The sequence below is a fragment of the Sturnus vulgaris genome, chromosome 7, assembly GCF_052056855.1.
Source record: "Sturnus vulgaris isolate bStuVul1 chromosome 7, bStuVul1.hap1, whole genome shotgun sequence".
Classification (NCBI taxonomy): domain Eukaryota; kingdom Metazoa; phylum Chordata; class Aves; order Passeriformes; family Sturnidae; genus Sturnus; species Sturnus vulgaris.
In genome coordinates this window covers 34072528-34097734 of record NC_142249.1, presented here as the reverse complement: position 1 = coordinate 34097734, position 25207 = coordinate 34072528, and the positions used below count along the sequence as shown (strand labels likewise).

Genomic DNA, 25207 nt, shown 5'->3' with positions numbered 1-25207 from the left:
GCTCTATGCATGAGGTGATGCCAGTGTGTTCAAGTAAAAATGTTTCCCTTTTTTCAAGGGAAGTTTGGGAGTTAAACCCTCCAGAAGTAGAGGACTCAGTTTTACAGTATGCAGCCTGGGGTGTTCATGGACAGCAACTGGTAAGCACAGTCATAAAAAATTTATGGACTCCAGAAAGACTGAGGTAAAAAGAAAACTGAAAGCCTTAAGGTGTGTTATGTATTTCTGCACTATGCTAGTATGCTCCTATTACAGCTTTTAGGAGAGCTCTATGTGTTTGTTTATTTTTATTAAAAATATGTTTTTCCAGGCTGACCCCCAATAAGCAAGTGGTACAGTTGTTGAAAGAATCACACCTTTATCTAAATATGCACTCAAGTGATTTTCAGGATAACCATCTGTATGGCTACTGCTATGTGGGAAGAAAGTTAAAGGTGAAAAGCAGTTTTCTTTTAAGTGTAATATCAATGAAAACAGTGGGCAAAAGCAAAAGCTTAGCATCCAAATGTGATGTGATGGACTCATGGAAAGTGATGTTTTCATTTCAGTATGAAAATTACTGCCAAGGTCAGCTGTGCTGCACTGAATTCATAATAATAAAATGAGATGCCATGTTTCATGTATAATTTTTTTCCAGAAGTTTTACCATTTTTAATGAATATTAATCATCCATAGTCATCATAACCAATGCCAATATAAGAAGAAAAAAAATTTGGTGTTAGAACAGCAGTGATTTTAAGCTGACCTGTGTTGGTAGTTGAAGGCAAGAGACTGATTACGTCTTCAGTTCTGCATAAGAAATTCAGATAATCCTTGTTACAGTGTTCTAATAAGCTCATTAATGCCCCCAGGCATGATCCCAGGGCCTCCTTGCACATCCAGCTTGTTCATGCAGAGAGGCTGTAAGCTGAATATCTAGAGAATATACCCTGTTGTTTTATATCATTCATCAACACGATTGGAAAGTAAAAAATGTTTCTGCTTGGAATGTTTTGCATTAAGGAAGTGAAGGCAGGTGAGAAAAAGTAATTGGAAAATGCTTGATATGTTTTAATAATTAACCACATTAATTTATTAATAATGAAAGCATGGCGACAGGATTAGTGGTAATAAATACATAGGTTATTTACCAGGCAGAATTATGGAATATGGCAAACCATGTAGGTTGTAGTAGAAAGGAGAAGCATTTGCAAAATTGAACAGATTTAAGAAATATTTTAATTAAATTGCAGTTTGTAAGATTTGCCTGTGCTGGACGTCTCATCAGTAATCTGAAGTAGAACTAAAATTACTAATCATAAACTTACCAATCATAAACCTCAGAAAAATAAATCAGAATAATGCTATCTTTATGTGTTTTGCTTAAAATTCTGAAAGTATGTGTGGATACTTTTAGATACAGACACAGGCATTCCTATTACATCTCAAAACTGCAAAAAAAATGTGTGATCATTTTAGGTACAACCTTAATCATCCAAATTTGAAAACATTGGCATAATTCATACTTCAGCGAGGATAACATTACTCATCTTTGTTAATGTCCCTAGTAGAGTTAATGTCATGCTTTAAAAATATCTGCTCTGCTGTGGGTTTTATGGTGCCATATGGTCTGCAGAATTAGGAAATAATAACTTTGAACACAAAATCTTGTGTGCACTCTGAATGGCACCGAGTACTGCCATAGAGTATTGTACATAGAGATGCACACCTGCAGGAACAGTCCACTGAAGGTGACTTTAGGAATTGCCGGTTAGAAGGATGTCCTCTTGAAGCTGTTCGTGTGGCAAAAGGAGGTTTCCAATGTGACAGAAGTGCCTTGCTGCATTACCCTCCCACTTCAGCAGCAAGCCAGAAATGTAGAAGGAGCATGAATGAATAAAGACCGTGGTGAGTAATGGTTGCTGTTGCTGTCCAAAGGAACATCTGCCTCGAGCAGAAGCAGGACAGAGAGTTCATTCCAGCAGAACAGGTTAGGCAGAGGACAGATGTGTGGCTGAGGACACATTGCCACAATGGTTCTGTTATAAAATTTGTCATTGGAACAAACACTGGGTTAGTAGGTTTGGAGTAAAATAGTAGAGGAAGCAACCAGCAGTGAAACAGGGCAGAGAGGAAGACATAAAGGGAGAGATCCAATGATGAAAATCCATCAGTAGCTATCAGTGGAATATACCTGGGTGCAAACAAAGCTGCAGTTTCACAGACTCATGCTGCCAAACACACTATGAGTGGCTTACCTTCCTGAACAAAACTTACATTTCTTTTCCATGGAACAAGGAAATAGTGATAATTCATGAGTAAAACAAGCAATGACATACTTACTGAAAATAATCATAATGTATTAACCTGGGTAACTGCCAAGAGCCATTCTTTACAACTGAAGAACAAGTGGAGAACAAGTGGAGAAAAAATTATTTTATATACAAAAATTTGAGGTAGAAGGACCCATGACACGTGCTGTGTGCCATCACAGAGGTAGAGCGTATGTAGTTGTCTAAAGTGAGGGGGAATATCCCCCTTCATCTGTAGTGCAGAAATGAATAGTAATACTCTAGCCAGGACTGGTCAGCAAAATTAGCACAAAATGTGAAACATGAGGCACGGGTATGTCTGACTGAGCCAAAGATCCCAAGTATTTGGAAAGTCCTGGATTAAATCCAGATTATAGGGGGATAACACATGGACTTGGATCAACTATTTTCTATAGTTGGGCTGTAGTGTAAAATAAGATGTTTCCAGTCCACAATTCTGCAGATCGAAGTAATAGTGCAGCCTACACAGTTATCTTAAATTCTTCCAGTGAGGAGGAGTTGGCAAGATGTTCAAACAGATAATATAAGGATATGAAGGGGAAAAAAAACAGGAAAGAAAATATGTATGAAACCACAAACTGCTTATTGCACAGATGGAATATGGCTGCAGTGAAATCAAGTATATGCAGTATTTTACATCCTTGTGGAAAGTATACATAAGTCTGAGTTCACTGTTAGGAATAATTTCTGGGGCTGTCTAATGGGCCAGGATGGCCTGTGTGGCTGGTGAAGGACAGAGTTAGTTTTATGTCAGATGCCAGGTGACTGACCCACAGTACCATGGTTTCAAGCTACCACAGTGGTTGCAAGTTATTCAGTTCCTTGCTATTTGCCTAGAGTAGAGGTTTTTGTAATGATTAAGAGGAAAGCTCAGAGAAACATCTGCTGCTTGAGTCATGACATTTTGGTGGTGAAATTGAAAATGTTTGCCACTGGGGAGAAGAAACTTTTATCTAATGAATTAATGTAACGTAAGGTCACACAGCTCTTAAAATGGGAACTGTTTTCAAGGTCACACTCCTTAAAGTGTTGCCTTTTAACTGTGTTAGAATTGTGCCAGATCTAAAATACCATTTCTGTGTCATAGTATGTTAGGGAGCTGTTTATGTATTTGCCAAACATTACTCATGTTTGATTAAAATCGTGCAAGTCATTAGTTGATTATATCTTTACCTCACCTCCATAGAATCCATCACTGCAGCAGTAAGTAATTCCAGGAAAGACAAACCCAACTAGAGATCTAATTTGTTTCATCAACATTTCTCTGCCTCCAGTTTATTGATTAAAAACTTCCTTGCTTGTATCTGAGAAAGAGATATCCCATATCTGGTGGGAAGGCTTTACTGAGGAGAAGAATGCTTTGGAGCTTTTTTAAAAGTCTTCTATTGGTGGAATGCCCAGTTTTTATCCAGCATTCTCCTTTCTTGAGCCTTATCTTCTCCATGGTTTGTAGCAAAGGTTTTCATGTGTTTGTGCTGGATCTGCCTTGTATCTGATACTGAGACAACTCTGGATCTTTCTGTGGGGATGTATTGCAGTAGGAGCCTGAATATTAAAATTCAGTCTGGAGATTTCTCCAGTTTGCAGTGTTGTATTTAACAGTGCCTGTTAACACTGTCGTGCTCTTCTGCAGTGCTCCTTGTGATACAAATAGTTCTTCTGATCAGTTATTGGGTGGCCTTCAGCTAGCTCCCAGTGAAGCATGGTTGGAAGTTGTTCAGTTTGACACATATTTTTCATAAAAGTTATGCTTGCTTTTTTTTTTTTTTTGCCTAGTTGGTGATACAAGTTGTTTATTTTGTATAAAATATTTTATTTGACTTTATTCTATGAACATATGTCCGTGCAAGTCACTTTGCCCTTGTTTTCATAATAGATGTTTTGTGTTATTGCAGCAGGCTGGTTTCTTTTTAACATATTAAGTGATTTTAAGGGGTGTTTGGATTACATGTTTGGATGGATCAGCAAAAATAATGATCTGTTGACTGACAGATGAATGTCTATGCATATATCAATATGTATTTTAACCAAACAAAAATCAAGAAAATAGTAAAACTATCCAGAATACTAAAGAAAATTATTTTATAGAAGATTTTTCAAAAATTGATGCTACCAACAAAATATAACACTATCAAATGGTAGGACTGAAGATGAGCTTTTACAATGCTTTGTTTTAATTTAGGTCATGATTGAGTTGAATTACCTAGTAGTCTGTATACACTAAGAACCATTTGGTGACTGCAGCTGAATTGTGGATTCAGGATGTTCTCATCAGTTTTTAGAAAGTACTTTAAATATTAGAAATCTCTAAGTTGCCCTTATCTTTCAAAACAACAACAACAAAAAAGATTGCTCACAAATAATAGATCTTAGAAGCTGAAGCTGTTACATAAAGAATGAAAAAGATCCAGTGAAAGAGGACCTCACTTTGTATTGAAACTGCCTAAAATCCAGCATACAAACAGAAACTCAGAAATAAACCAGAGCAGTCTGCTTTAATTGCTGATAATAAATGTAACATTTCAAGAATTCTCTGCCCGTTTGCTCTGTGATCAGTCATCTTATCTTTATCCTTTTGTCATGTTTGGGGGTTCAATTTCCCTTCACACCCCCATCAATACCTTTTGCCTCACAAAAATGTAAATATCTCTCAGACTCTATTAATAATGACATTACCTTACAGCTGTCTTTTGTCAAAATTTTAGTGCTTTTTCCCAATGGCTTTCAAAGACTGTTTTAGATAAGACAAATAGTGCAGCAGCAAAGTTCTTTGAAGTTGCATTATTTTGTATGTACTCAGATAAACCCTGGACTAATTTTAGTAAATGAGGAATTAGCAGGATTGTTCTCAGACAGTTACCTTGCTCAACACATGCTTTAACAGCCATTACTTGCTGAAAGCTCCATTTACTGTTTGGTCTATCAAGGTAATGTAGAACTGCTATAAAACATGGTAATTGATCTTTCTGTAAAATATTTGCCATGTGTTTTCTTTTTGCATAATTAGTGCTGTGGGTACTTGGCACCCCCTCCTGGCAAGAACACTTGCATATGCAAATGAAGTAAAAGCTTTATTAATGCTAATGAAGTAAGTCCTAAATAAATGTATTTCTTCTGCTGTTTTTATCTGCAAAGTCTTCTGCTCTTTTGACTTACTGTATTTTAGATTATTAACTTAAAATTACATATGGAAATGTCAAGGCTTTATTTCATCTTTCCTTTTTAATGACTATGCTAATGAGGCAGATGGCAGTGAAACTGAGAGGAAAACGTCTGCTTGAATTTATTTTGAAAACTAGAAATAAACAAGAACACTTCAATTGTGACATTAACCTCAGGTATGATACCTCATTTAAAATGCATGAGGGGTTCAATTACCAAACTTCTGTAGTTCAAAGCACATTTGGAGGTCCTTTGTCCTGCTGAGCATGTTTCTCTGAAGGAAGGAAACTGTGATTGAGGATTTCCTACCCAGCCGAGTCCACAGAAGAATTGGAGTTACCTAAAACACTTAGTTAAACTGTCTTCCTCCTAAGCTGCTGCTACACATTGGATTTTTCTCTTGTATTTGTCAAACTGTCATTGTAAAATCTAAATGTTTTTGGCCTTTTAATTTAAATTATTTCAAAGGAAAAAATATAGTATGAGTTGCTCTGAAGCTATTCTACTGAACTAGTTAATATTTTCTATTATCAATTTCTGGGTGGTCACTCCACTTAAATATGGATTGGAGTAGCATTTAATGCATGCCCTCTAGTTCCAAAAGTGACACCCCATCTGAAAGCTTTTGTTCCCATCTCAGAAAAGGGGAATGGAGAATGCAGCCAGAAAAAACATGCAGTTTGGCAAAAACAGGAAAAAATACAGTTTTACTTATGAAGGCCTGATATATTAAATAAAAAAATTGTGAGCTCTGGAGACCACCACATCATTATAAATGGAACATTGTAAATGGAGCAAGACTAAGTTGAGCAAAGAAGTTTCTTCATCAATTTGCTCGGGAAATACAACGAACATGTTCTAGTATCCAAGGCAGTTTAGAATTATGAGTATTAAGGATTAGATATTGCTGGCCCTTTGTGGGAATAGCCACTTGGCTGTATTTGAGGGAGGTGAAGAAATAATGAGAAAATCGTATGTTTTATAGGGGCATTATTCCTCTACCACTGTTTTTCATGTGGAACAGTAAAAGGCCCAGCAGCTTTATAGTGAATAAATCGAGAGGGGAGATAAAAGATGTTTCCTCTCCCTGGTTCTTATTCTGTTATCACTGATCTAGCATGCAGCTAATATTTGAGTCAGTATGGAAGCCCTGCACAGAAGTACTGCATTTTTTTTTATCCAGAAGCAAATATATTGGAAATTTGATATATCACTGTGCTAAAAATCGAATTTTTTCACGTGCTTACTTGTGCTGCTGTATATATATATATATATATATATATATATATGTATATTTATTTGCATACAGTCCCAGAAAGACACAGAAAACCAAATATAGTCACACATGTGTGATAGGAGCAGTCCTAAGGACTTTTCCATGCAGCAGTCTGCAGGGAGCAATGAAAACAGCAATATGCACCTCTCATGGTGTTGTTCAACATGTCCATGTGTAACAAAGCATATCTGAATATTCACACTTCCGTCTGTTAACTAATATTAACTGCAAGTCCAATGGCTCATAAAATAGGGCTGCTGTGCTTCTTGTGTGAAAAAATATGTGGTTTTCTGTAATGTGGAAACATGAAAATTATATTTCAGAAGTCTAAAATTCTTCAGAAATAGCCACCTATAAAAACTGTGAAGCAGAGTTTGAAATCTGATGGAATCCTTAGCTAAACTGGAGTTGGAAAACATTGGGTTTTATTATGGACTATGATTCTGTTTAACTCCAAAATTCTGCCCAAAACTGCTGCATGTTTACCTGTGTTCCTGGACCATATAGTCATGTAGTCACTTCATATTTAGTGATTAAAAAAAAGGTACACCACAGAATACACCACAGGATGGGTTGGAAAAATTGTCATATTCATCTTTTGGTAATGTAATATAAACGACAATTTTATCTGGCAAATAAAAAAAAAAAAAGAGGAAAAAACCCCAATAAAGCAGCTATCTTCTATGTTCCTTAACACCTTGGAAAAGGAAGATTCTGAAGAGGAAGGCACCAAAATATTGAAAGAGAAGAGTTTGAAGATTTCTAATGCCTTTCTGGTTCAGATTCTTTCTCCGCCAAAGTTGTTCTAATAAATCGTAAAGACGACTTTTATTTACTTTTCCTAAAGTGTTTGGCAAAAGACTTGTAAAAGACTGGAGTTTCTGTGATGCTACCAGTGCCTACAGAGTTCTGCTAGGAACAGGTTGAAGCAGCAAAACCCACTTGGCACAAACTCCACTGAACTCTTGCTCCGTGGCAGGGTTCCTCCACCTCTTCCATTTATAGGTTCTGTTTGCTGTATGTTAAAATCTGTTTTCTCATTTGGTGCATAAAATCCATCAGAGATATAGACAGGTTTCTGTCAGTGGAAGTGATAGTGACTGTCCTCTGCAAGGCTGAAAAACTTTGGCTATGTTCAGTTCTCCTGGCTATTTCTATTTTAGCAAAGTCCTTCTTGAAGAAGAGACGTTAAATTCCATCATTGCCAGCCCATAAATGTTTCTTTTTCCCTACAGAGGGGTTATGACTTCCCCGCTGTGTGTGTGCTAAAAGTTGTGCTGATTAAACTTTTGCTGCACTGTGTTAAAGTGACTTAGGCTTTCATGTTGACTCAGCCCAAACCAGACAGTGAAATGCCAAGAGCTGCTTGTGGATGTGTAGTTGTGGGAAATGTATCTCTACTGGCAGTCCCAAGGCTGGAGAAAAAGGATTGAAAAGTCAGATGTCAGAGAAAACAATGCATTGATTTTATTCTTGGTTTATGGCAGGTGATAGCATTTCCAAAATAGAAGGGAAAAGTTTTGTGTGGAAGGAAAGGAAATAGTTATTTTCAGGTGTTGTTTCCCAGATGCTGAACTGTCCCAAACAGATGTGCTATTCCGAGAGCTAGTCAAAATTTCCTGATTTCACCTTGTCTCATTCCTAATGAGATATTTTAGGACTAACTGTGTTTCTTGCATTGGATGTGCTGTGGGGAGTCTGTACAGGTGAATGTGAGCCACTAAAATTTGGCCCATCCTAAAGACAACAGGTAACTTGAACCCTGTGTGCAGTGGGGATGTGAAGGCATGTGTCCCATAAAGCAAGATGGGCTGGGTCAGCAATAGCAGCTGAAAACAGAGACTTTTGTGTTCAACTCTGCTTGAGTTTCTCATGTAGGTGATGCTCAGAGTCACCCTGCTCTTATATTTCATACAAAGTTCTCAGGGATTGCCCTCCACCCTAAAAATAGTAGAAAATGTAAGTATGACTTTAGAAGCTCAGAATTTTCTTTTCTGTATCTTTTTACTTTTGTTCGTGCAGTTATAATGCTGCTTTCTTCCATTTTGTCAAAGGAAACAGAAGATTCCTCTTCTGATACCAAGTCTTTTACAATTTCCTTTAGATATTTTTCTGTCTCCCAACATTGTTGTTTTTTTTTTTCTTCTGGAGTAATTAGGTTGAAAATTTTTCAGTTTAGCTTGTTATGGATTGATCAGTCTGGGCCTAATTGAATGCTTGATATCAGTGTAAGATGAGCCTGAAATAACCAGAGATCATTTTAAAAGATTTTATGGTAAGGACAGATTATGATTTTGTTATAAGCTCCATGCTGGCTCATTAGTCAGAAGCGATCAGTAAGTGTGAGGAAGGACGAGTGTGCATTCCTGAGCATGCACTGTTTTTGGATAAGTCTGTTCTTCACATCACTTAGACAGAGATTAAAGGGCTAAGCAGCCCAATCCTCAGTGACATTTTGCACAGTGCTGCAGCCAGCAGAGCTCTTCAGGCAGCTCCATGGGAGGAGGCAGCAGATCCAGAGCATCAGCTTGGGGGCAAGGCAGCCTTGCTGTGATCTGTGCAGCAGATTTATGAAGCAGCTTTCTGCATAGGTTGTAGTTCAGATATTATATGTGATTTTATTTATATAGCATATTACACTATGTTTGCTCTCCTGGGTAAGCTGTCATGGGATGAGACAGAGTGTGAATTTAGTGAGCATCATGATCCAATATCATTGGAAAGGCAACATAATTAATGTGTGTTGAAACAAAAGAGGGCAACGCTTTCCTGCATTTATTGGAAATCAAGGACATAAATAAACATCAGAGTTACCATGGAGTTGCTGATAGTCTGAGTTCATGACCTGGTTTATGTCATGACATTAGTAACTAATCTTATAGCTGCATTATGAGTGCATCCTTGCTATTGTTTGCAGTAGATTTATAAACTATCTAAATAGCAATTAAATATAATGGCCTTGTAGATTGTTTGTGGTTGTTCAGAAACGATTGTGCTAACACATTACTGTGATGCAGTGGCATTAATCTAGACAAAAGACAAGAGTGGTGCTTAGATGTTCTGTTCTTCCTGCTATGTCTGGCAGCTTGATTACTACAAAAATAAAATTAACATATTGTAATTTCACCAGAAAATGGTAGTGTATGACATTGGGGTGTCTGTGCTTTGAGGTCTCCATGTCTCCTACTGATCAAGAGCTACTTCCTCTCTTCCTTAATTACAACATAATCTGAACGTTTGAAAGCTTCCTCTGAAAGAATTGTTGTGCAGGTCAATCACAACCTTTAGAAAATTGGTACTTTTAAGAATGAATATAGTTCTTATTGCTTACAATTATAATAATTTTGTTATTATCTATTATTTGGTTTCTGCCTCATTTTCAATGTGTCTGATGATTTTTGGAATATGGATAGTGTAAGGGCAGATTTTTGTCCACTGCCAGGCATTGCTTGGTAAATTGAATGAGCATTTAATTTTTTTTTGTACCAGTACAGATTTACCTGCAAAAGAAAAAAAAACAAAAAAAAAACAAAAAAACCCCAAACAAACAAACAAACAAAAAAAAATCTGCAGAGAAGAGATCAGAGCCATTATGCCATTATGTACTCCTGGAGACTTGCAAAGCAGCTGTATTGCAAACCAGATCAGTAGCCTGCAATCCTGTCTGTGAGAAAGCTCACAATCTAAATAGACTACAAATACAACATAGGGGAAAGGAATAGGAAATAAAGCTGCTTTGCAATACAATCCCATAAAACTTTTCTTTAAATTGTCATCCTGCAAGATATGTGATCTGTATAGAACATTTGTAAAATGTGAGAAAAAAAAATAAAAGGCTTTTGGAAGAAGCCTGCGAAATTGTAACTCACTAAGTCACTAATGAATATTCTAAAGTTCTAAAATTCACATTTAAAAAAGCTTTATAAGCCACATTTCTGTTGTTTATATTATCTGAAATATAATCATTCTCTTTGGTTTTAGAGATGGCTGCTGTAAGAAAGATATTAGCAGGATAATCAGTCCCACCAGTGAAATGCATTATGAGTATTTGGGGTGGTAGTTTGCCACCTTGCATTTCACTTTCCTCTCAATGAGTGAGTATCCTCTTCATTACCATGGAGCTTCTTCCACTGCTGATTACTGAGGCCAAGAATGGCAGACTCTGACCCTTGATTTTGCTCCTTTTCCAACAAAGTGCAAAATACCTCCCAGAAATGTGCTTTGCCAATGTGATTTTGTACACAATGTGTGTACCATTCATCTGTGTGGAGCAGTAAATCAACTCCTGATTTGGAAATACTCCTGAGCATTGTCACAGGAAGGCTGGTGGTGTACCTGTTGTCCTGACCACGGGTGACCCCTATGCCAGCAGAGTTATGAGTCTCCAGCTGTTGATAAAAATGAGGCAAATGACATCACACCACCAGGTCAGCACAGAGCACAGGAAAAGCCACCTCTTTCCTGCTCCCAAATAGAGCCCTGAAGGGTTTCTGTGGCTCTCTCCACCATGTGCCCTGTGGCTCTTGGCCACAGGGGAGCTTTGATACAGGCCAGGAGGTTTGGATTGCCATCGTGGAACTTCTAGCTTGGTATAGCAAAAAACTGTTCCTGTTTAACACTGTGTGTCCAGTCCTTCTGCACGATGTTTTCTTCCCCAAAGGAGCATTTCTGTTTTCTGTGAAAGGGAAAAAGAAAAAAAGAAAATAGCGGTTACACTGTTGTTGCATTGGCACACAAAACACATAATCTAAACTACACCTTGTTTTTCAGCAGGAATCTGCTTCAAGTAAATAAGATTTTGGCAAGGAAAAAGGGCAGGAAGGGATGCTCATCTTCTGTAACAGTAGGTATAATAATGGTCTGACAATCTCAGTTTAAGTCTGTGTATCCCAGGAGTATAGTAAGTGAAATCAGAGATGACAAGGAAATGTTTGCTCAGTTTGGGCTTGAAGAAGAGAGCAGATATTATGCTGTGACTAAAAATAACGTAATCAGTGGCTCTCAGAAAAAATTGTCTGTTAGAACTTTGGAGGATGCTGAATGGTGATAGAGAAAATGTTAAGCCAGGTATTCATTTGAAAGCTATTGCACTGATAGATCATATGGGTGATTTGCTGTATTTTTTAAATTGCTGACAACTAATTGTAAATTTCTGAAATGGAGCTATTCCTAGAATTTTTCTGATCTGTGAACCAGTAGGTAGAAACAAATACTTTAAATGAAATTAAACTTGAATGAAAACCAAACTTGCTACCTTAACAGCAGCTGTTGAAAACTGGCAACCAAATTGTTTTAATGTGGATGCAGGGCTTTGATTTTAATTTTTTTCCTGCAACACAAAGTTAGTTCTAATATTACTTACAAGTCAAAGGAAGTGCATGGATATCTGCATTTTTCCATAATTATGGTGAAAGCAAGAGTAGGAATTGAGACCACATTTTTAGAATAGAAACTACTTAAAAATAAATCTAAAATTAATTATTTCATTTAATATGCCACTTACTTATTTCTTCCATGCAAGACTTTTTTTTGTGCTTTTGAACTTTCCATATGTTCTAGAACAAAAGGGTATAAGCCCTTTGGATATATGCAATATATATGTGTGCATACATGTTATCATGCACTATAAACTTAGCGCCGTCCCTGAAACTGGCGAAGTCGTGGTTTAATCTCAGAAGAGCAAAGTACAATATTTGCAGGGCAACTAAGAAAATATTCTTTATTTGACTTTGTTCTGCTCATTAATAGCTGATATTATTTATATTAATGGTTGTTAGTGAAAAAACATTTCATCTGGAAATCCGACTGGGTGCAGCTGGATTTGGCCCTGGCTAATGTATGGTAAGACATGAGACAGAACAAATGGTAAGAGGCAAGCCCAGATGGAAAAGCATCTTGAAGCTTTTGAAGAATTAATTACCCAACTAATTGGCTGGCAGTGTCACAAGAAGGGCTGGAATTTTGCTGAGTGCTGAGGAAAGCAGCGATGGTGGGGCCTGCACTGAGGCGCGGCCATGGCGGTGTGAGGCGCCAGGCCGGGCTGTGTGGGGCACTGGGCACTGACGCTGCTTTTATTTGGTAAAAACACACAAATATTCTCGTCCCTCTGCAGAGAGCCATGAGGGAAGGTCAGCTCTGAGCTGAGCTGGCCCAGGGAGGGGTGAGCTGTGTGTCCTTGCCGAGGTCACCCAGCAGTGCTGAGGAGGCCGTGCCCCATGGCCAGAGTGCCGCCATGAGCAGCGCAGGCGTTCCTGAATGCCTGAAGGTCTCCTGCTGGACACCACCAGAAATTCCTTAGTCTTGTCATAGCTCATATTTTCAGCGTGAAAGGTAAGGAAGACTGTCACAGTCTCTGGGGTGTTAAGCAGGAGTGCTGAAGTTGTTCCAGATTGAAGTAGTTATTTATCCATTTATTGGTCCAAGATTCTGTGGAAGAATCTGATGATTTTCTCGCATCACGGATAGAACTCTCACCTGTACAGAAAGAGACCAGTGCTTGTTGAACGGATTTTTTCTAACCAAAGATATATAGATACAGGTGACTTCTTTGTTTCCTTTCCAGCTGCATCTGCTTCCAGCTTTAGCATTTAGTTGGCACTCCTTGAACAAGGCGATCATCCTGACGGATCCATGTAATGGCAAACAATACCTATAGCCACACTCCACAGTTCCTTTCCTTCCAGCCTGTTCCAGTCCCCAGCCAGCATGTGGGGGAAGAACCTTCTTCTCATACCCAACCTAAACCTCTCCTGACACAACTCGAATCCATTCCCTTGGGTCCTGTCCGTGGTCACTACTCAGAACAGATCAATGTCTGCCCCTCCTCTTCCCCTAAGTTGTAGCTGCAGTGAGGTCTCCTCTCAGACTCCTCTCCTCCAGACTGAGCAGACCAGCTCTGCTTTTCTTCTACCTAGAAAACCTGGGCTTTAGAGTGAAAACCTAAGCAGTGCTGCTGCCCAGCTGGAGCAGAAAAGGCTCGTACTGTCACTGAAACGCTGCCCTGCAATCAGAGGAGGGATTGAGTGTGGATGTGCCACGCAGGAGGCTTCACTGGAGCACCAAAAGGGAAAAAGTGGAGTATTTTTCTGTAATTTAGCAGCTTTTCTCTGCCTGTAGTGTTCAAAATGATTAAAGACACACGGGGGGCCTCTCCAGCTACTGGCACTAGGTTTGCTGTTCAGCTGGGGAGTGGATGTCTCTGTTTTCACAGCTGTCTGCCATCTGCACCTAACTCGGACTGGGGGCTCTGCTCCAGACCTCAGCCTGAAAGAAAGTCCTGTAATTGTGAAACATGTTGCAAACAGTAAATAAGTGTTTTAGAAGGAACTCATTTAGAAGAAAATTTATGAAAAAATGGTTTAGAGGATGCCAGATGTGGAAGAATGAGATGGATTAGTGCTGAGGTAGAATATTAGAAAAAGGAAGGCTTCTAGTTCTTCATAGTGAGTGGAAATAAATGTGATCATTACCAAGAGTTAATCACACTAATCCAAAACATTATTGCAGGTGTTTTCCATTAATTGTAAAGTACTTAATAAAATAATTAAGGAAATTCTGTGGGTTTTTTTCTCTGTTTGGTTTAAGACTTGATGTGCAAAATCTCTAAGAAAACAGAGTCAGATAATTTTGAAGGCAGTAGATTTTGACACTTATCCCCACTTACAGCATTATTAGCTGAGGGTCTCAGCTAAAAATTGTTTTAAATTTTTTAAGAATACTCATGAAAGATGGGTAGAAGAGGTTTAAAAAAGCGTAATAATAATTTCCACATACAATAGCATATCCTGGTTCCACTTTGTGCCTTTTTCAATTTATTTTCTTATCATCATACCTGAAAGCTGTGGAAGCTTTTTTGGGCATGAAGCCACTGATGTATTCTTGAGAATACCTGTCTGATACACAGTTAGCAACTCGTTTTTTAGCAGTTTGGGAAGATTCAGTAGTTGCAGTCAACATTTTAGTACTTGTGATGCAGTAAATACACCCATGTGTATACTAAGAAAAGCCTTTTACTATTACTTGCTCCCATATACCTGAGCGAAGAGAGACTAGCAAGGGAAATTTTGGTTTATGTGATGTTGCTCAAAACACAATATACAAAATGATGAAGTATGTGAAGTCCCCTTCCTGGAAACTTTAGGGCACATCTTTAGTTCTGCTGGCTGAAGTCAGGTAAGACGAATGTGCTTGCAAGATTGTGCTTCAAGGAATTGTTTGTTTTTGTTTGTTCTGATCAATTATTCTTATCCCAGGGTCATGATTTGTTATCTGTCTTGCTGTGTTTGAGAGTTTCAGTCTCTCTTATAGGAAAAGTAACTGTCTGAGTTCTCTCACAGCCACTTTCTCTGTCACTCAATTTTGAAAACCAAATTGTGGCTCATAAATTCAACCTCCAGGTATTCTTGTACTGCAAGTCATCAGCAGGAGCAGCTGCCTCTTAAAAAATAAAAATTTTCATCTAGTCTCCGTGTTTTTGAAAAAAAAGATTGGAAATAAATTTTAGTGTAGCATAAAGCAGAACTTTAAGGAGGTTCCATCAGAAAGCATTGGTGGCAATGCTTAAATTGAGCAAGAAAGAGAAAAATACATGAAGCAAAGAAAAGAATCTTGGGTATTGCACAGGGAGGAGAGGGCTTGGCATTTAAAGACTTCCCTTCCTCTGGGGGCTTGAATTTTTTCGCATGTTTCAGCTGAGGAATAGTTCCGTTTCTACTCTTAGTTTGTGGGCTCTTGATAATTAACACAAAATAAAGTCAGTGTCTGTTTTCCTCCTAAAGCCACTTCACATTTGATACCACTTTTTGCTGCTAGCTGGTGTTGTATGTGCAAGCACAAGATGAAAACAAGCAGGATCTACTCCCAGTCTTAGGAACAGAATTAATTTCAAGGGGTGATCTATTAAAATTTCGGTATTTTAGAGCTATGTGTAAGGTACATTTGTATCATATAAATGTTATACTGGGAAGAAGAATTCACAGTGAGTCTGCCTTTTGGAAATGCCTTTCTTGGCTGTAAACTCGTGGGAGGTTGAGCTCTGTGGCTGCACCAAGTACTTGTGCTCAATTGAATCCACTGCCTGTGTTCACTGAGAGAGGAGTGAGAGCCTCTCAGGCCATGACTCAGTAGCCTTCACCGTAGTGTCATCACTCCTGTTGTGCCTTTGCTGCCTGTTTCGCTGCAGAAATCAACGTTTTAACTCCCAAGTCCTTATTTCCAAGTGGTGAATGGGTTAAATAGTTACAGATGAGCCCTTTGGCATGGTCAGGGACGGAGGGGAATGCAGCCCTTGCTGCAGGGGTCAGGCTCTGGCACTGTAGGAAGGGTGCATTCCTGTCCATGCAAACAGCAGTCTGGGGGATTCCTGTGGAAAATGGCACCTCCTGAAATACAGCAAATATTCAAAATTACAGATGAGATTAAATGACTAACCATAAAGGTGAATCTTCCTAAGATGATTTGCAGGCATGGGAATGTTGATCTTTCGGAATGCTGCAGGCAGTGAGTGCAGAGCTGTACTTGCCAGAGCCCCAACCACTCACCCATGTGCACTTATGTGCAGTTTAGCTGTGTTGAGGAACGTGATTGGATGGATTGCATAAATGATCTGCAAAGGAACATGAATTCTTCCTTTTTAACGTTAAATTCAAGTAATCAGTGAGCTCAAGGCTTGCTAGGGAGAGAACTGCTGTGTGACTGAAGTTTTTCAAGAACTTTAAAATGTTCCAATATATATATTCAAGAAAAAATGGGGGTTTGGAGCAGCTTCAAAGTTGAAGGAGCATGTGTCAGGAGTGATGAAGAAAGAAGGGAAGCTTTGGATGGTAAGAGTACCTAAGATTGTGAGGATGTTCAGAGGGTGACTGAGAACTGGTTGAGGATGGAAACAAAGCTACTTTATGAAATAAATGAGGAATAAAGATGATGCAGCCACAATCAGTGGGCACAACAGTGAGTATCCTTCAGCGGTATTTACTTATCTGAGATCTGTCAAATGGAATTAGCAATGCCTGCTAAGTAGTAATAACAGGATTAAAAACCTTCTCAGGGCTCAGTCATAAAACAAGTAATTCTTAATCCTGTACTTTGTCACTGATCATTTTAAATGAAAGTTTTCACTGCAGAGACAAGACAATTTGGGTACCTTTACCATTAAGAACACTAACAGCCTGAAAAGGGGGAAGAGAAGCAAAAATCATACTCCCGCTCTTCAAAAATTAATTAGATTGATTTATTTTAATAAAAGAAGATTAAATAAAATAGAATCATTTGACCAAGCCTTTTTTGGTAACCTCTTGAAAGCTGCTGTTTATATAAGAAGAGATTGTCAGCTGTAAGAAGCTGCTTTATAGGAAGCAGTATTCATTAGAATGGTTCACTATTTAGTCTACCTGTAATGGAGTCTGATAGCAATAGTTTTAGTTGACATAAAAAACAAATACTTGGCTAAATTATTTTAGTTTTCTTGGTTAAGCAGTTAACTATACCTAGGTTTTGCTCATATTCATCTCTTTTATGTTAGAAATAAAAGTACATTTTGGATTATTCAAACTGGTTCAACTATTTTTGCTTCAGTTTTGAACTCACTGCTGAGCTTTGAATTCTGATCATAAAGGACTTACTTCCAAGTCACCCATGATTCCCAGTGATGGTTAAAACCATTGCATTGCTCATGGTATGAAAAAAACTCAGCTTTATAGCTTTCTGCAGCAAAAATCATGAAATGGCTACTGTTAAAAATCATTAGCTTGGGGACTCATAGGGAAATCTATTTCAGATGGTAATTTAGAAGCAAGGGGAACAGCAGTAATAGTGATAATAAAACTTTGCTCTTTGGTTAGTATTTTCCCATAAGTCGTTTATTATAGATGTATGAGAGAATGATAAATGACCAGGCTTTTAAAATAGTCTTTGGTGGAAAGATGTTTACTTCCTGTTATGCTCCCTGAGACACTGTATTTCAGTATACAGTGCTGAAATGGTGTAACAAGAATTGCTGTGGTACCCTGTCACAGATGCATTTTCTCAGTGTGAATTGAGGTGCTGCATAATCTTGCTGTTGCTTTGATTTTTGTGTTAAGCTGTGGAAGTGCAAACATGGCCATTGTTATTTATTGCACTTTGTCATGGAACCTGGAGCTCAGCTTCACAAAATGAGTGAACTTGATACCCTTTGCAACAAAGTGAGCAGGGAAAGAAGAGCAGACAAAGCTAATGAGTGACAGTGAAGAAGGAAAGAGGAGGATGAGGAGCCCAGGCTTGAAAACTAAAGAGCATTTATATAGTACACTTGAGGTAAAACATTGGTGTGTCAGTCAGAAGTCATCAGCAGGCTGAGAAAAGTTAACTGCAAGCTGCTATTTGTTTTTGTTTCTCCAGTGTGTTCTCACACCATGCCATAAAGCTGTAACTTATATTTATGATGTATGTACTATCCTGTGTGTCTTTGCAGAAGTGTGTCTCATTTCACAGTTAGAAAACCAGATGAAAATTTCTTTATTCAGTCAGCTGTTATAAAGTTTGTCTCCTGTATGATTTTGAGGAATGTAATAATATTTTTTAACATGAATAGAAATATTTCAACTGGAAAGACAATTTCAAAGGAAGGATTTGCTTGCCATAAGTATTAAAAGTTGGTTTAGTTTGTCCAATTTTATAATAAAATGGAATATGAAGACAATGTTGGTGGAAAGTTATGCTGAATTATTCTGTAGACTGTCCTGAGCCTGAGGAAATTATGTATTCATTGCTGAACATTCATTTATATCTACCAAAATGTTGGTTTTTCTCTCTGTCTCTCTTACCTCATCCAGATTTATATATTTGAAAATAACATCTACTATCAGCCTGATGTAAAGAGCAGCTCATTGCGCCTGACATCCTCAGGAAAAGAAGGAATTATTTTTAATGGAATTGCAGACTGGTTATATGAAGGTAAGCTGGACGAATATATCTGTTTATTAAAACAAATGAAAGGTCATTGTATAGACACAACAGCACAAATCTGCTCATTTCAGAAAATGCTGAGGGTGGGTTTACTCTTTCCCTTCTCATTTTCCTGGAAGATTGCCTTTGTATCTGTTCATTCTTTGTATTGGCTGCTAGTTTGCATATAGCAGCGTTTTCTGAGAAAGAAGAATTCATTTCAAACCAGAATGTAGCAAATGAACACGTGGTAGCATATAAAAGTGAGCAGGGAAAGGGCTCAGTTTGGTGCTTTTAGGGACAGCAGTGATGATCTATTTACAGTTAAAATATCTCCATAGAAGAGGGAAACCAAATTTGAGTGAGAGATAGCTCAGTCTTCTACAGCCAGTACCACAGAATGTTTCTCTCTGCACCCAAAATGCTTTTAAATGATAATGATAAATTTAAGGAAAGAAAAATTTTAAAAGGGAGCAGATTGTCTAGATTGGTATAGCAACTTAAAATTAATACACATTTCAGCTGCTCTTTCTATGGGACTCGTGTATTCTATAGATAATAGCTTGGTGTTGAATACTCAGTTACCTGAGGTATAGAATTTCTTGTGTGAAGATTTTTTTAGGAATTATGTTATTGCCATACACCATTCAACTTCACCTTAAAAATGGTCTATCCACACCTCTTGACATTGCAGTAGTTATGAGCAGAGAGCTCACTATGGGGTTATTTTTTTAAAAATCTCTGCCCAAGTGAACTCTGAAGTTAGAATGGTAATTTGCATCCCTGTTAGATAGTTACCCACTTCCAAGGTTTCTATTAGTGTTTTGAAACGTTTTAATGTGGCAGCACGTTTCAAAACAAAAGAACATTTTTAAAATAAAATATCACTTTATATGCACTTAATAATCTTAAAGTCTAACAGGACAGCATGCAAATTGAAGAATTGAAGCAGACATAGCTCATTGAAGTTGATGTATATCAAGTATATCACGTTTTCTCTAAAACAGAGTGAAGTTAATAAGAGTTACAGCCAGGGGAAGCGAAAGTTGTCTGGTTTGGGACTAGAAAGCTTCTGAGGTGTTGTGGAAGATGATACCAAAGCCTTCCTCATGAAGCATGTCCTAAAGCCTTCTTTAAGCAAAGAAGCCTTCTTTGCTCATTATTTTCCACGGTTTTTAATCCCAAGTGGGATGTTGCAGTTGCTGACTTGCAGAGAACTCACTGGGTTCCCAGGGCTGCAGGCAGGCAGTGAGCCCTGCTCAACTCTGAGCACCATGGAAAGCAGGGTGGGAGGGAGTTCTGTCTGTGCATGCTGGAGAGCCCCCATGTCTGATGGCATGAAGGAACACTCTGCTCCTTCCCATTCACCTAGAGCAGTGCTCCACTTTCAGCTGAGTTTTTTCACAGCATCAGAAGCTGAGCAGGCTGAATATTGTCCAGGTGAGGTTGAGAGATTTTCAGTTGAATCAAGCACTCTTCCTCCCTTGACCTCATTTGTTTTCTTTTATCATTTCATGAGTTTGTTATTAGCATTTTACCTTACAAAGCATTTGGGAATAGCTTTTCTTTGTGTGAATAACCTTGTCTAAATGCAAACAGTAATATTTTAAAGCAAACATAATTGTGTTTTTTTTGCTATCTGATATTCACCATTCGTTCTCTGCTCTTCTCCTGTGTAAAAGGTTTTAGTTATCCAGCCAGGGAGAGAAGCATGACCCAGAATATATGACTTTGAATGTAGGTCCCAGTTTCATTTCATCTAACCTTTGATAATTCAACACATTAAGCTGCTTCAGAACCCTCAGAGTCCGATTAGCAACTTGGAGAGTCTCTGTTGACAGTTTTAAGTAGTTTTGTTAGGTAGGTTCTCAAATTAGATATGCAGTCAGGCCTTTTCCCTTTATACACTATTCTCAATTAGTTTTCCTGCTAAGTTCTTCAGATTTAAATACCAAATCCTTACTAAGCAGGCCAATATATCAAATACATAATGAAAATTTGAAGTCTTTTCACAAGTGGAAGCAGAAGACTTGTACAGGGAGAATTTGGAATTGCTCAGGAGCTGCTGTACTGAGATTCCAGGAGTTTGGGTTTTGCGAATGTGGTTGTTTCTTTTTGTTTCTTTTGACTGTGATATACAATGACAATAAATGTAAGAAAACATTGAGTGACATTCTTGAGAATTGGACTCATTTAGAATGCATATAAAATTTGAATAAAAATAAAAGTGTGGTTTAGATTTTCAAAAAGTTTCACTCCAGAAAACTGAACTTCCCAAGAATTAAAGCTGTCCACTAGACTGAGACAAGAAAATCATAATATTGCACTCCAAAAATGATTACATAAATATGACTGTGTGAAGATCTGCGTGTTATCAGGTGCCACGACTGAGAAAAAAATCATATATACTGAAGTTCTATATTAAGAGGAGATTAAAAAAATTTGCAATCCCAAAAAATACGCCAAACCCCCAAATTATTTAAAATTCTTTAAAAGTAAACACATGTGTTGGAATGCTATAGAACTAAGCATATGTCAGCAACAATCATCTTTCACATTTAGGTGATTTATTGACGTTAGTGGTATTTGCATTTGAGGAAAATGCTTAAAGCTTGGTCCTTCAATGTTCCTTGTTATCCAGTCATTTAACCCAGGATGATGTGAAATTACTGAAATTACAACAGACACATTTCAAATTGGCACAGGGAGAATAACTTGGTGCCAGCTGAACGAGCTGGACACTATGTGTGAGTGTTTTTATGGACCCTAAGGAAATCTGGTTTTGCAGAGGAACTTCTTCATTCCCACATTGCCCACTGGTGGTCTCCAGATGGGGAAAGACTGGCCTTCCTGACCATAAATGACTCTCTGGTGCCCAACATGGTTATTCCCCGCTTCACAGGAGGTCTGTATCCAAAGGGAAAGCAGTATCCATATCCTAAGGTAAGATAAGGGATCCAGCTCCCACCTCCTCTTCTGTGTTCACTGATAATATTCAGCCATGTACAAAGAGTGTTTCCAGACAGTAACAGAGCCTGATTTTATTCATGATGCTTTTCAGGAAATAATAATTACTTTTTATTTTTTTTCATTAGATTGTAACACCTGAAAAGAAACTGTCAGGTTAGGGGACAGTAGAGAAACTAATTTGAAGTAATTTCATTACTATTTGTCTTGGTAAAATCAATCCAGCACCTCAGAGAGAAGGGTAATGCATTTGAAGGACTGTGTAGGAAGAAGATCCAGCCCCAGCTATGCTGGAGTCAGACACTCTGTGTGTAGAGCACAGGGCAAGTTCCTTCACAGATACAGAGATCTCAATAGATTGTGCTGTTATTAATAAATGTGACAGATTGTCATTGAATAAGATAAGCCATAGTAATGTATTTTCATGGCCATCAAAAAGAGAAAAAAAGAAATGTAGAACTATCAGTGTTTTAGAAGATTTAGAGAAGGGTTTTTAGATTTGTTTTGGAAAGTGAAAGAACAGCCCAGACAAGGATAATGCCTGAAATCACTTCTCATTTTCTGGGGATTTTCTGGTGAGATGCCTCCAGATCTGTTGTTTTGATCTTCCAGCTGATCAGTTTATCCAGCCCTTGCACACAGTTTCAAAGTGTCTGGGTTCCTTTCTGACAGGTCCACCTATATGGCACTCCTCTGGCATTCAGGGGAAGTTTATTGAGAGCTAAATTCTTATTACCTTGCTATTCCTGCTACTGCTTTTTGGTGATGAACCTTTATTCTTGATGGCTGAACAGTTAGACTGTACCAGGTACTATGAAGCAATAACATACATCATATAAATAGAATATCTTGTGCTATGAAATAATACTCTGAAATAATGAAACAACAGTAATTTTAGGGGTATATATACTTGCATTGGCAAAAGGCATTGAGTGACAGAGCAACGAGAAAAATAAGAAATACTTTTAAGTCAGCTTTGTAAACGAGAAAGGAGTAATTCTATTTCATTAGCAATTCAGCATAAAAGTGATACACAATACTACTTCAGTAATCTCATTAATGAAAAAACATTATCTTTATTTAATGTCTCCATTTAATACAAATTTAGCTACTCGTTAAACATCATTAATTGGTAATGAAGCTGGTGGTGCAGCAACAGAGATTACAAAAAAGATTTGGTCTTTATTATAGAGTGCAACCATCGGAGAAAAATTATAACTAGGATTAAAAATAAAATGAAGCACGCATGATTTTGTGAGCACTGGAACAAGTTCATCATGTCGTCATACACATAGACTGTATTCTTAAAAAAAAAAACAAAAAACAACGACCGTTTTTTTCCCTAGCAGTGTTAAAAACACAAAATGACACTCCATTGTCCTCCATATCAGTCAGAAATTAGTGGATACAGCATTCAGATTTTATTTTGAGATAAGCCAAATTTCTTAAAGGAATTTTTGGATTTATGCCAGCCTATGAAGAGCCAAGTATACAACTTTGTCATATACTATAGTAAATCTGTAGAATCAGTGATTTTTTTACCTTTTCCTTCCAGTATTAAACACAGGTCAGCCCCACTGAGGAGCACACTTCATTCTTTGTATCCCAAGGGTGTTACGTAGTGCAATTGCTGCAACATGGAACTGGAACTTGGGGATGGCATGTCTAGGACAGGGATGTGGGACCTGCAGCACCTCCTTGCAGCCCTTCAGAGCCTCTCTTCCTATTTCCATTGCTTTCCTTCATGTCAGGAGCATCCCTTAGTAACGAGCTGTGTTATGGGAGAAGGACGATTCCCACCTCGCCATAGATCCTCAGGATTTATCAGACTCTTCCCAGTGGATATCCATCAAACTGCCACGTTATTTCCCTTTAGCCACAAGAAGCATTTTGTTTCCCTTGGAGCTGGCCTGCCAAAGCTGCTGGCTTCTGGTACAGGACAGAAATTGAGATTTTCAGCTCCGCAAACGAGGGAAGGAAGACTGAGGGAAAATGGAAAAGAGAAAGAGAGGAATGCTATCCCAGACTGAGGTAGTACAGCTTTTCAGGAGAAGGAACAATAGCATCTGAAAAAGGCTTAGCTGGAGGCTGGATTTGCCTGCAGATTTAGGAACTGTGTTTTGGCAGCTGACTTCACTGATCTGGGCAAGGCCACTTCTAGTGCTGATCACTTGCTCTGCACAGCAAGGTCTTCCATCAGTAAAGGGTGGTGAGAGAATCACTCAACATTTCATATTTTTATCTGTGTGATTCATATGGCCATGAAATTAATTGTTCAGATTTAAGATACTTGAATAACTTTTCATTATTATAAAAATACTGAATTATGTTAGCAAGTGAGTCTGCTTAGCTGTCACTGATTCAGTGCTTCTAAAACTGCTATTTATTTTTTCTTTTCCAAAGGCAGGTCAAACAAACCCCACAGTAAAGCTGTTTGTAGTTAATCTGTATGGACCAGCACATACCCTGGAACTGATGCCACCTGACAGCTTTAAGTCAAGGTATATAATTTCATGGTGAAATGCTTCATGGTAATTGTTCCCAAAATAATCAGGATGTTAACAGTGGCCACTTATTCACAACTGTTACAAACATTCCTAGGCTGATGTAGCTCTCTTCTACACAAATTGAGGTACTCTATTTTATTGCAGGAATAATTTAATAGTGAATTATGACTTGCAATTATTAGTGTCAACTGGAATGCTTACTGATTGTGTTAAGAGAAATTATTTTGAATGTGTTGAGCATTTCGAAATATTTTCTTTCTATTGATGGGCCACTACTGAAAAACATAATAAAATCTGCTGCTGCTTGCTTACCCTTCATTAATTTCAACAGTGCTATAAGATCTGAAGGAGACTTCTTGCCATCAAGATCAGCATCTTGAATTTCCTTGATGGCATTAAAGTTCAACTCTAAGTGTCAGAAGGCACAAAGAAGTTAAGCAAGAAAGCAATGTGTAAGAAAAGATGCCCAAGAAAAAGAGAATCTTGAAAATGGTTTTCAGATGTTGTGGTTTCACTTCAGGATTTTCAGATTCGTTCTGCCTCCTCAGCAGATGGAAAGTAATAGTAGACTCAAATATGAATGTTAGTATCTGTTGTGTTCTTGAAGCTGAAGCCAAATCTCTGGAGCATCTTTGCCAGTTCTTGATAAAGATATCGCTGTATTCAATTGATAAAAGTTCTGGCTTGCAAGTGCAAGAGAAGACTGAGTAAATCTATTTGAACCTGGGGGAAAAAAGTTAGTTTCTTCTTCATTTTAAATATTAAGGTATAATTTCCATGCTGTGAATCTTAGATTGTATAATTGTGAGCCAGTTTTACTGTAAATTGTGAATTTAACTTGGGATTTCAGTAACAGTCTTCACACTGGTCATCAACCCATATGTGCCCATGTATCAATATATATGGAGGTATGAAAAATGTGCTTTAATCTAGAGTAAAACCCTTTGAAGTTTGTAATGATTGGGAGTTGGTTTTTTTTTTTCTAAAGTATTGTCTTTTTTAGTAAAAATAGTAGCTACCTTTCGCAGTCAGTTTATTTCAGTGTGTTTCCAACCCTTTCT

General features: G+C 37.9%; 1 protein-coding gene across 3 annotated transcripts in view; it reads left to right on the top strand.

The window, feature by feature from the left end:
• Positions 1-25207, top strand: part of DPP10 (dipeptidyl peptidase like 10) — a 428896-nt gene that overhangs the window by 368629 nt on the left and 35060 nt on the right. For all 3 annotated transcript variants that reach the window (XM_014870838.2, XM_088168348.1, XM_088168347.1), the window contains exons 7-10: positions 59-140; positions 18561-18681; positions 21461-21615; positions 24043-24140. In XM_014870838.2, the coding sequence (XP_014726324.2) occupies positions 59-140; positions 18561-18681; positions 21461-21615; positions 24043-24140 (456 nt within the window). The remainder of the gene's footprint in view (positions 1-58; positions 141-18560; positions 18682-21460; positions 21616-24042; positions 24141-25207) is intronic.